The sequence below is a fragment of the Entelurus aequoreus genome, linkage group LG06, assembly GCF_033978785.1.
Source record: "Entelurus aequoreus isolate RoL-2023_Sb linkage group LG06, RoL_Eaeq_v1.1, whole genome shotgun sequence".
In the NCBI taxonomy this organism is placed as follows: domain Eukaryota; kingdom Metazoa; phylum Chordata; class Actinopteri; order Syngnathiformes; family Syngnathidae; genus Entelurus; species Entelurus aequoreus.
In genome coordinates this window covers 75484850-75497691 of record NC_084736.1, presented here as the reverse complement: position 1 = coordinate 75497691, position 12842 = coordinate 75484850, and the positions used below count along the sequence as shown (strand labels likewise).

At 38.0% G+C, this 12842-nt stretch overlaps 1 protein-coding gene across 5 annotated transcripts in view; it reads right to left on the bottom strand.

Moving 5' to 3' along the window:
• LOC133652599 (citron rho-interacting kinase) overlaps nucleotides 1-12842 on the bottom strand; it is a 156223-nt gene that overhangs the window by 87159 nt on the left and 56222 nt on the right. For all 5 annotated transcript variants that reach the window (XM_062051534.1, XM_062051535.1, XM_062051532.1 and 2 more), the window contains 6 exons: nucleotides 12692-12817; nucleotides 6606-6701; nucleotides 6377-6493; nucleotides 6103-6212; nucleotides 2622-2796; nucleotides 1-112 (listed from right to left, as the gene is read on the bottom strand). The exon at nucleotides 1-112 is cut by the window's left edge and continues 86 nt beyond it. In XM_062051534.1, coding sequence (XP_061907518.1) covers nucleotides 1-112; nucleotides 2622-2796; nucleotides 6103-6212; nucleotides 6377-6493; nucleotides 6606-6701; nucleotides 12692-12817 — 736 coding nt within the window. The remainder of the gene's footprint in view (nucleotides 113-2621; nucleotides 2797-6102; nucleotides 6213-6376; nucleotides 6494-6605; nucleotides 6702-12691; nucleotides 12818-12842) is intronic.

The following is a 12842-nucleotide window of genomic DNA, read 5'->3' as shown; positions in this document are numbered from 1 at the left end:
GGCGAGAGGCCTGCAGGTTATTGATCTGAGCTTCACGCTCCTGCAGTGACAGGGTCAGCTCGGTCACCTGCCGCTTGATCTCCAGCTTCTGCTCCTCATGCTCCAGTCCAATCTACAAAGACATACAGAAAGTGAGAGGATGGTGATTCATCCTAGATAGAGGTCCAAGGCAATGTGATACAGTACCTTGTAGGATCTTACATTAAATATTGTTCATTTGGTTGTTGATTAACAAAAATGTTTTCCCTCCGTATCATTTATTATATTCATATTTCAGAATCCTCCCTAATGGTATTAACCACCAAATAGTGGAATTAGTAGAAGATGTGGAAATTATACCTTTACTTTTTAGTCTTTTTTTAGTCCCAGCCAGGTGCTAAGAGCCTATAAAAAACATCTAATGACCACTTCTTGGGCTGCTACTCCCACATGCCTGCTCAGTGGCCCTGTGGTTAAATGCCGGCACTGAGATCAGTAGGTCCTGAGTTCAAACCCCGGCCGAGTCAGAGGGACGATTTTAACAATGAGTAATATATGAATACATACATATATATATATATAATGCATTACCAATGTATTTTTTTACATAAGCTGTAAGATTTTTTTTAAATTTTCCTTTAAAAACTTGCAGCTCAGTCACCAGAATTTTACAGTAAAAGCAGTTGTTTTTTACAGCATATAAAACAATTTAATACATGGAATGGAATGGAGAAACAATACCACTGTTTTTAGCGGTAAAATTCAAGCAACAGAGCGTCCAGGTTTTTTTTTTTACCATAAATTCTTGTTTTTTTTAAGGTTTTTTTGTTAGTTTTTTATGTTTAGTGTCTTACTGTATATGGAAAAAAAACAGTCCCAAAGTTGATTTTACGGTTCAAAACTCAGTTGGCGGAATTTAACTGTAAAATCTACGGTATTGTGAATTATACAATCTGCAATTTTATTAATAATTTGTTTTGAAATCAAAAGTCAAGCAGATATTTAAGTAGAGAATTTATATTTATTTCAACAAAAATATTTTTTAGATCACATGATAATATATTTTGATAATATCCATCCATCCATCCATCCATTTTCTACCGCTTATTCCCTTCGGGGTCGCGGGGGGCGCTGGAGCCTATCTCAGCTACAATCGGGCGGAAGGCGGGGTACACCCTGGACAAGTCGCCACCTCATCGCAGGCCCAACACAGATAGACAGACAACATTCACACTCACATTCACACACTAGTGCCAATTTAGTGTTGCCAATCAACCTATCCCCAGGTGCATGTCTTTGGAGGTGGGAGGAAGCCGGAGTACCCGGAGGGAACCCACGCAGTCACGGGGAGAACATGCAAACTCCACACAGAAAGATCCCGAGCCCGGGATTGAACTCACGACTACTCAGGACCTTCGTATTGTGAGGCAGACGCACTAACCCTTTTGATAATATTGAATTTTAAAAAGATATGCAATTGCATGCAGTACATGATTTTTGATGTCAAAAAGGACAGAACAAATATATTTAGTAGGGATGGCCGATATTATCGGCCAATAAATGCTTTAAAATTGCATTCCATTGCGTGCAAACCTAGTTACATAATATCACAGAATCACAGAATCAGAATCACAATAGTTTTATTGCCATTGTTTGAGAACGGGTTCACAAACTAGGAATTTTTCTTCGTGCAAACGTGCGACATAAAAACATATAACACATATTCGGTAATAAAAAGAGCTGTATCTACAGCTTTTCACACACATGAGTGAATGCCATGCATACTTGGTCAACAGCCATACAGGTCACACTGAGGGTGGACGTATAAACAACTTTAACACTGTTACAAATATGTGCCACACTGTGAACCCACACCAAACAAGAATGACAAACACATTTCGGGAGAACATCCGCACCGTAACACAACATAAACACAACAGAACAAATACCCAGAAACCCTTGCAGCACTAACTATTCCGGGACGCTCCAATATACACCCCCCGCTACTCCCCCCCTCCACACCTCAACCCCGCCCACCTCAACCTCCTCATGCTTTCTCAGGGAGAGCATGTCCCAAATTCCAAGCTGCTGTTTTGAGGCATGTTAAAAAAAATAATGCACTTTGTGACTTCAATAATAAATATGGCAGTGCCATGTTGGCATTTTTTTTCCATAACTTGAGTTGATTTATTTTGGGAAACCTTGTTACATTGTTTAATGCATCCAGCGGGCCATCACAACAAAATTAGGCATAATAATGTGTTAATTCCACGACTGTATATATATCGGTATCGGTTGATATCGGAATCGGTAATTAAGAGTTGGACAATATCGGAATATCGGCAAAAAGAGTCCTTATCGGACATCTCTAATATTTAGTAAGAAAAGATTAAGCATTTTATTAACGCATATTATTTCCAGGTTTTCGTGGGCCACATAAAATAATGTGGCGGGCCAGATTAGGCCCCCGGGCCTTGACTTTGACACACAGGGTGTAGAGTATAGGCATTTTTTCATCATTTGTATTGATCACACAAAGGGTTGCCCTATTTTAGGTTTGTTCACAAGAAAATATATTTGTCTGTCTAGAAAACAAACAATACATTGGCAGAAAACAAGCTAGTAAGGAATGTATTACAAACCTCTCTGAGCCTTGTTTCCAGCTCCAGCAGCCGACTCTTATGGCTTTGCTCTTGTTGACTTGTTTTTTCTAGATGCTCCTCCAGTTTGGCATTCTGCGCCTCCAACTTCCCGGCCTGAGACTCCAGGTAGAATTTTTGCTGACGGAGCTCTGAGATCATCTCTTCCTGGGCTTTCCTGCAATAACCACATGTTAGCAGCAGCAGAAAACTCCGTAAGAAGCAAGGCCACTTAGCAACATGATGTTCTACAAAGTGTGTGTGTGTGTGTGTGTGTGTGTGTGTGTGTGTGTGTGTGTGCGTGTGTGTGTGTGTGTGTGTGTGTGTGTGTGTGTGTGTGTGTGTGTGTGTGTGTGTGTGTGTGTGTGTGTGTGTGTGTGGGGGGGGGGTCAAAAGTTTACATATATTGATCATAAGGAACACATTCCGATTCACTCAAATGTGCTCAGGGATGGTGCTAAACCAGGGCTTAGGGGGTAATAGCCCCGTCAGAAATGCCCCCCCTCCTCCAGTGGATCATCATGCTATGGTAGAAATGGCGCCATGTAAATAAGACCACACACAAAACGAGACAGCTTCGTGGCAGTTATGCAACCGGGTGCACCTTTCTTAACACCTATCAAACGTCCATCTTTTGGCTGCTAATATCTTAAATTATTATGCTGTAATCTGAAACAATATTTTCAATACCGTATTTTTCGGATTATAAATCACAGTTTTTTTTCATAGTTTGGGGTGCGATTTATACTCTGGAGCGACCATACTTGCCAACCCTCCCGATTTTTCCGGGAGACTCCCGAATTTCAGTGCCCCTCCCGAAAATCTCCCGAGGCAACAATTCTCCCGATTATCACCCGGACAACAATATTAAGGGCGTGCCGGGATGGCACTGCCTTCAGCGTCCTCTACAACCTGTCGACGCGTCCGCTTTTTCACCATACAAACAGCGTGCCGGCCCAGTCACATGTTGTATGCGGCTTCTGCATACACACGAAGGTGAATGCAAAGCATACTTGATCAACAGCCATACATACAACTTTAACACTGTTACAAATATGCGCCACACTGTGAACCCACACCAAACAAGAATGACAAACACATTTCGGGAGAACATCCGTACCGTAACACAACATAAACACAACAGAACAAATACCCAGAATCCCTTGCATCCCTAACTCTTCCGGGCTACAACATACACCCCCGCTACCACCAAACCCCGCCCCCCTCAACCCCCCCCCAATCTCCCGAATTCGAAGGTCTCAAGGTTGGCAAGTATGGGAGCGACTTATGTGTGAAATTATTAACACATTACCGTAAAATATCAAATAATATTATTTATCTCATTCACGTAAGAGACTAGGCGTGTATCAGCAATCGTAACACACACATCAACCAATAAAAATTCGGCGGGGGCGGGTCATGGCAGAAGTGCATTGTGAAAAAAAGATGCTACCTGCTACTACAGATTGTTTGGTAAACGTATAGCATGTTCTATATGTTATAGTTATTTGAATGACTCTTACCATAATATGTTACGTTAACATACCAGGCACGTTCTCAGTTGGTTATTTATGTCTCATATAACGTACACTTATTCAGCCTGTTGTTCACTATTCTTTATTTATTTTAAATTGCCTTTCAAATGTCTATTCTTGGTGTTGGATTTTATCAAATAAATTTCCCCCAAAAATGCGACTTATACTCCAGTGCGACTTATATATGTGTTATTCCTTCTTTATTATGCATTTTCGGCCGGTGCGACTTATACTCCAGAGCGATTTATACTCTGAAAAATACGGTACATACTTGTCTGTTTTCATTAATTATGCATATAGATAAAAAGACTTGCTGCATTTTGAATGTTATTAGAGAACTGTATTCATGAAAATCTATTTTTATCTTAACACCAAAAAAATTGTCAATTCCCCTATGTGGGCTACTCTACAGGAAACACTGGACCTTTGTTCTTGCCAACAAGGGCTTCTTTAGCAAGTACTAAGCAAAGTTTTTGCAAATACTGTCCATCCATTTTCTACCGCTTGTCCCTTTTGGGGTCGCGGGGGGTGTACAAATTGTCTTATTTTTATTTTATGTTTGTCTGGTTGTTTTTGCTGGTGTTTTTTCTCTCTATGGTAAAATAAAGGTATCATGCATTGTTGCTATTTGGTGTGACTTATGTAAACGTACACAATTAGCAGGGTTTCACTTCCCACACTTTATAGACAATTTACCCAAAAAACGGCATTTCTCCGTAAAATATATTTCCTCTCATCGCTGTTTGTGTATTGTGTTCACATTAGGGCTGGGCGATATATCGATATACTCGATATACAGTATCGCAGGTTTGTCTCTGTGCGATATAGAAAATTACTATATCATGATAGTCGAGTATACGTTCTCACACAGTTGCTTTTAGCTGCGGACATTACACTACATATGTTTCCCACTCTTTCTTGTCTCTGCTTCTCACAGAGACTTAAAACAAGCGCACCTTCTTACATACGTCACATGTACAATGTCACACACTCCCGCGGAGCAGACAGGTAGCGACATGGTTAGCTGTGATGCTAACAGTGCGGTGCGGGTGGTAATACGAGAGAGAGAAGGTGTGAATCTGGTAACAAATGAAGGAAGAATTAATTCCCAAGAAAAACATCGTCTGGCGGTGGTTTGGCTTCAAGCGGGAAGATGTTGAATAATTATGCAGCAAAAGCGTTGCTACAAAAAGTAGCAGCACTGCTAATGTAGCATCATTTGAAAAGTCACCCGCTAGAGAATGAGGAGTGCTTGAAACTCCGCATGTCAACATCTCCGGCCGGTGCCACACCAACAAAATGCCGATGCAACTATTTCCACATCAACACCGTATGAAAAAAATAGTCAACAACAGAAGGAGATAACGTCCGCAGGAACCTACCACGTAGCGAAGGATATTTCTTATTATGCAGCTCATTTTTATTTGACAGTTATTGAAATATCTTGTGTGACATCATGCACAAAAGTGCACTTTATTTGCTTTAAACTATTGTAGTGGCGTTCTGTACAAAAAGTGCACTTTAATTTAGTGTTGTTATGATATGTCATCATAGCGACATCGTGCACAAAAGTGCACTCAAAGCTTGTTTTAAAATGTCTCTGACAATCTTGCACTTTCTGTTTTGGAAATGACATGAATGTTTGTGCCACTGCTTAATAACTGTTTAATAAATACAGTTTAGGTAAATTGACTTAGTTGTGATTTCCCTCTCTGCAAGAAAGTTTAAAATAAGCATATATTAATGAATATGAACAAGAATGTTTTAATGTAGACACATAGAATCATCATACTGCTGTGATTATATGCATCAAGTGTTCATTCAAGGCTAAGGCAAAATATGGAGATATATATCGTGTATCGTGACATGCCCTAAAAATATCGAGATATTAAAAAAAGGCCAAATCGCCCAGCCCTAGTTCACATGTACTCATAGTATAAACGACTTACATGTTCTTCTGGGTGTAGATGCTGCTGTTGGCTGCCAGTTTGTTGGCCTCAGACAGCTCAGCAATTCTCTGCTCCAGGCTGTTCATCTTAGAATCCATTGCATTTATGGTCTGGAGGGGGAAGTACCAACATCATTTGAAATAATAACTGTCACCTTCATGCAATTGATATCTCAGGCAAATAGTTCCGCTGGTCTACGATAATCAAAACAAGACATCTATGTCAGTGTGATTAATGTGAAAATATGCCTGAAATAGGCTCCCCTAGCTCTTACCGCCTTCTGTTCACTGATGATGCTGCACTTCTCCCGCACCTCCTCCTCATATTTACTCTGACTGGACTCCAGCATTTCTTTATCAGCCATGTCCGCCTTCATCTGAGATTCCAACACCTCCAAGCCACAAAAGCAGGATATCGCTCAACAATACATGATGAAAGCAAGACTCTGATGGGATATGGAAGCCGTTGTTGTGTGCATGTGAGCGTATATCTGCATATTTCACCTTAATCTTATCTTCATAGAGCTTCTCCTTCTGCTTGAGATGTGTATCCAGTCGCTGTGCTGTGGCTTGTGACTCTCGCAGACATTCCTCAAGTTCCTACATGAAATAAATGAAATACATAGTGCGTATTAAACATACCTATCTACATTTTAAAGTACCAATGATTGTCACACACACACTGGGTGTGGTGAAATTTGTCCTCTGCATTTGACCCATCCCCTTGTTCACCCCCTGGGAGGTGAGGGGAGCAGTGGGCAGCAGCGGTGGCTGCGCCCGGGAATCATTTTTGGTGATTTAACCACCAATTCCAACCCTTGATACTGACAGGCATGTGATTTGACCACAATGAAAAAGACTGAAAAAACTTCCGGGGGTCTGGGGGACGAAGGCCAATTTAACATGCTAAAATTAACAAAGACAGCACCATTTGAAGAAAATATTTTAGTGTTTAAAGACATGAAAACATCATTATTAGAACATACATAACCCAATTATCCCAATGAATCACTGTATATGGTTCAGTCCCAACAGTATTTAGTCACTAATATTTACATCTTGTGTTCATTTCACATCCACAGGTGTCACATTGATCAGTGTTATTATCCACAGTTTATTCACTGTATTACCACATTACTTCAGTTCATGTAATGTAAACATTTCATTCTTTTCGCCAAAATAGGATATACATTTATGAAAATAATTCAACATGTTTAGTATTGTTTACTCATATTTGAAAATAGGAAATAATAATAATGTGAGGACACTGACATATTGCATGAAACAAGTGTGAAAATATTTACTTTCAAGATTGTTACACCACTGACAATAGTTTCAACAGACTACATAAGAACTTAATATTAAAAAATAGTATTATATGCAAATTTATTTCAAATAAATTGTTAACTGGAATCAATAATGCGACTCTTTGAATTTCTGTAATTTCATAATATATTATCATGTGGCTTTTTATTTTTTAAAAAACCCATTTATATTTTGCAAAGCAATAATTGGTTAATATTTAAAACAAACATGCGTATTTCGCAAGCAAATATTTTTTAGCTTACCTCAGTATTAACAACCCTGTCTGCAACTGAAGTGGGTTGTTTGGGTGGATCTTTCCTCTCGATGTAAACAAAGGATGAAGTCCGTAAGGTTTGCTCACTTTCGGTTGACATCCAAAAGTACCAGCTAGTGAAAAGTTTGTTTTCCTTGCTTCAAGTTGTTTCATATGTTGTTGGCGTTTCGCATGTACTTCCAAAGCCTTGAAACCTCGTGATCCATAGTCAATATTATCATGACACCACGTGCACAAAACCTTTCCGGAACGATCGATTTTCCGAATAAAATCAACGAACAAAGTCGTAACTTCCTTCTTCCCAACAGTATCAGTGATTTCCCTTTCCATCCAGTCCCATCAAAACTTATTTTTGACATGTTTATCAATTTCTTTTACTCGTAAAGCGTCCTTTCTCTCGAGAACCGACATCGTTTACATATGGAAAATGGGCGTAGTAACCATTATGAATGATGACGTTATTAACGTCATCATTCATAACAGATGTCCTGATTGGTCACAAGGAACATATCGACCAATCAACTACGGCGTAATATAAACTACGTCTCGAATCTTGATTTAGGGGCGGGAAAAAAACTGAAAAACGGGAGATAATTATTTTTTTTTCCCCGAGATTAAAAAAGACGGAATTCCGACTTTAGACGGAAAAATCACATGCCTGTACTGAGTGTCAAGCAGGGAGGTAATAGGTCCCATTTTATAGTCTTTGGTATGACTCGGCCGGGGTTTGAACTCACGACCTACCGATCTCAGGGCGGACACTCTAACCACTGAGTAGTCATGACTTAGACTTAGACTTAGACAAACTTTAATGATCCACAAGGGAAATTGTTCAACACAGTAGCTCAGTTACAATGATGGAAAGTGTAAGGATGGAAAGGACAATGCAGGTATAAATAGACTAAATATAGCGATATAAAATATAACATATGTATGAATATATACATAATATGTGTACAGTATATTATATATAATATATATATAATACTAGCCCACGGAGAGCTGATACATTTATGAATAACTCAAATTATTGCCCTGTATCATTTGTGGGTCTGCTTCTGAACATGTACTCCAGTAGGTACAAGTGTTGTCCTGATACCAATATTTTGGTACCGGTACCAAAATGTATTTCGATACTTTTCTAAATAAATTGCATTCTTGGCTTTATTTTAACAAAACATCTTAGGGTACATTAAACATATGTTTGTTATTGCAAGTTTGTCCTTAAATAAAATAGTGAACATACTCGACAACGTGTCTTTTAGTAGTAAACAAACAAAGACTCCTAATTAGACTGCTGACGTATGCAGTAACATATTGTGCCATTTATCATTCTATTATTTTGTCAACATTATAAAGGACAAGTGGTAGAACAGTAATTATTAATCTACTTGCAACAACATGCACACTCCACACAGAAAGACCCCAGGACCTTCTTAGTGTGAGGCACCAGCATTAACCCTTGTTAGCACTGTGCTGCTGATTGTATAACCACACAAACAAAATAACTGCAAATTGTTAGTTGCTTCTCTTGGACTGCTTTTGTGTGTGTGTCCACAAAATGTACATGTGGACGAGACAGCCGTAAGCAAAAAAAACCTGAACGGCAAAAAAAAATCCTGGGAAAGACCAGCAATTTTATAATGGTGAAAAATATAGACACTTTAAAAACATATGTTGTGTTGAACCGCTAATAAGCTAGCCTGCAGTGTTCTTATATATATATATATATATATATATATATATATATATATATATATATATATATATATATATATATATATATATATATATATATATATATATATATATATATATATATATATATATATATATATATATATATACATATATATATATATATATATATATATATATATATACATATATATATACATATATATATATATATTAGGGCTGCAACAACTAATCGATTAAAATCGATTATAAAAATAGTTGGCGATTAATTTAGTCATCGATTCGTTGGATCTATGCTATGCGCATGCGCAGTGGCAATTTTTTTATTTTATTTTTATATAAACCTTTATTTATAAACTGCAACATGTACAAACAGCTGAGAAACAATAATCAAAATAAGTATGGTGCCAGTATGCTGTTTTTTTTCCAACAAAATACTGGAAAGGATAGAAATGTAGTTTGTCTCTTTTATCCGATTATTAATCGATTAATCGAAGTAATAATCGACAGATTAATCGATTTTTAAATTAATCGTTAGTTGCAGCCCTAATATATATATATATATATATATATATATATATATATATATATATATATATATATATATATATATATATATATATATATATATATATATATATATATAAACACTTTAGAATGGGGAACACATATTCTCCATGAATTAGTTGCTTATTAACATGCAAATTAGTAACATATTGGCTCTTAATTAGTCATTATTAGGTACTTATTAATGCATTATTCTGCATGGCCTTATTATACAACCAGTGAGCCATTAACTAAGAGTCTTCCCTCAATAACCTCAGAATTATTGCTTATTAGTAACCCTAACCCTTATATGTTCCCCTAGTGTCCAAATAACTCTAAATTAAGTGTTTGTTACTTTAATAAGCAACTAATTATTGGTGAATATGTTCCCCATACTAAAGTGTTGCATGCATAAATGCATGCATGCATATATAAAGCCTGCTCAAAGTCCTTGTGGTTAGAGTGTCCGCCCTGAGATTGGTAGGTCGTGAGTTCAAACCCCGGCCGAGTCATACCAAAGACTATAAAAATGGGACCCATTACCTCCTTGCTTGGCACTCGGCATCAAGGGTTGGAATTGGGGGTTAAATCACCAAAAAGATTCCCAAGCGCGGCCCCTGCTGCTGCTCACTGCTCCCCTCACCTCCCAGGGGGTGGAACAAGGGGATGGGTCAAGTGCAGAAGTTAACTCCATCACACCTAGTGTGTGACTAGCAGTGGTACTTTAACTTTATATATTTTAGTTTAAAACCATTTCTTTAAGCAAGTAGCAACCACCAGCCCCTTTAATAGTTGGTCATAAGTGATCATTGATTATGTTACCTGAATAAGATTTATGTGCTATGAGCCAATACTTTGTCACTTCTTGTCGCCAGCTGATCTGACCTCAAGCTCGTACATAAAGTTGTCTGCGTGGTTCATTTCTCCATTATAATAGTCAGTCCAATCATTGTGTGCCCATATTGCCATCAATTTGGCTATGCAGCAAGTGTTGGGCGGCTTGATCTAATTATCGATAGTACTGATACCAAGGGTACGCTAGTATCAGTACGGGTTAATACTAGCGTGATCAGATATTTATATTATTGATGTTATCATATGTAGACATTTTTATACTGTTCACAAATGCGGGAAATTATTTAAATGAGAGTAATCATAGTTATCTAGCACCATTGATTATTTTGCCCCCATATAATTGTATATAATAAAAGGGAATACTAGCATTATTTTTTTGATATTGTTATGTGTATTGGTGTATTTGTATATTGTTAAATGGTTTGTAAATAAGTTTGTTTTTACATTTTGATCATAATCATGATCAACAAATTAAAGGAAAAATCATTTAATGAGGTTGAACATTTTCAAGTAAAAGTGTTGATGGTAATGGGGCCCCGTAATATTTACTTGGTATCGCATACCAACATTTGTAGTATTGCACACCTCTAATATTCAAAGGCTGTGTGATTGTTCTTTCAATGTCAATCAATCAATCAATCAATGTTTATTTATGTAGCCCTAAATCACAAGTGTCTCAAAGGGCTGCACAAGCCACAACGACATCCTCGGTTCAGAGCCCACATAAGGGCAAGGAAAAACTCACAACCAAGTGGGATGTTAATGTGAATGACTATGAGAAACCTTGGAGAGGACCGCAGATGTGGGTGACCCCCCTCCTCTAGGGGAGACCAGATGCAATGGACGTCGAGTGGGTCTAGGGTGGGTCTTTATGTTTGTACTGAACTGTGTATATATAAAGCAGGGTTTCCCGCACCTTAGTAAGTCAATATTTACTAAGTCAAAATAATAACATACTTAGTATCTCAGTTAACTAGGACTGCTTTATATTTTGTATATACTTTACGGAAAATATATTGAGATATATATCGTATATAGCCATTCAGCATACGGAGCGGAAAACACAACCAAAAATTGTAGGCTTCTTCATGCGACGAAACCGGCCTACTTCACCACAGTCTGTAGTCTATTGCCCCCCAGGCAGCGATGAGATGTAGACGTGATGGTGGCGACAGAACAAATTAAACTGTTCCTTACCCCGCTTCCCCCTGGAGAGACACCACCTTAACTAAAAAATATTCTGGGGGGAACACTGTATAAATGTATATTTAATATACACTACCGTTCAAAAGTTTGGGGTCACCCAAACAATTTTGTGGAATAGCCTTCATTTCTAAGAACAAGTATAGACTGTCGAGTTTCGGATGAAAGTTCTCTTTTTCTGGCCATTTTGAGCGTTTAATTGACCCCACAAATGTGATGCTCCAGAAACTCAATCTGCTCAAAGGAAGGTCAGTTTTGTAGCTTCTGTAACGAGCTAAACTGTTTTCAGATGTGTGAACATGATTGCACAAGGGTTTTCTAATCATCAATTAGCCTTCTGAGCCAATGAGCAAACACATTGTACCATTAGAACACTGGAGTGATAGTTGCTGGAAATGGGCCTCTATACACCTATGTAGATATTGCACCAAAAACCAGACATTTGCAGCTAGAATAGTCATTTACCACATTAGCAATATATAGAGTGTATTTCTTTAAAGTCAAGACTAGTTTAAAGTTATCTTCATTGAAAAGTACAGTGCTTTTCCTTCAAAAATAAGGACATTTCAATGTGACCCCAAACTTTTGAACGGTAGTGTATATTTTTAGAATTATTGTGTAAACGTGCACCTCTCCCCTGCTGTGATGACGATGAACTGTTATCAGCTCACACTTCCTTTAAATATTTTAGAGACAAGAGGTGACTTACCATGATTTTATCCGCCATCTGCTGAATTTGCTGGCCTTTGCTTTGGATGTCGTCCTTCATTTTAGTCTCACGGCGCTCAACGATCTCGAGCCTTTTCACCTGGTTCTCTAGAGTCTTCCTACCATCCTGTACACAGTCCACACAAGTGCAA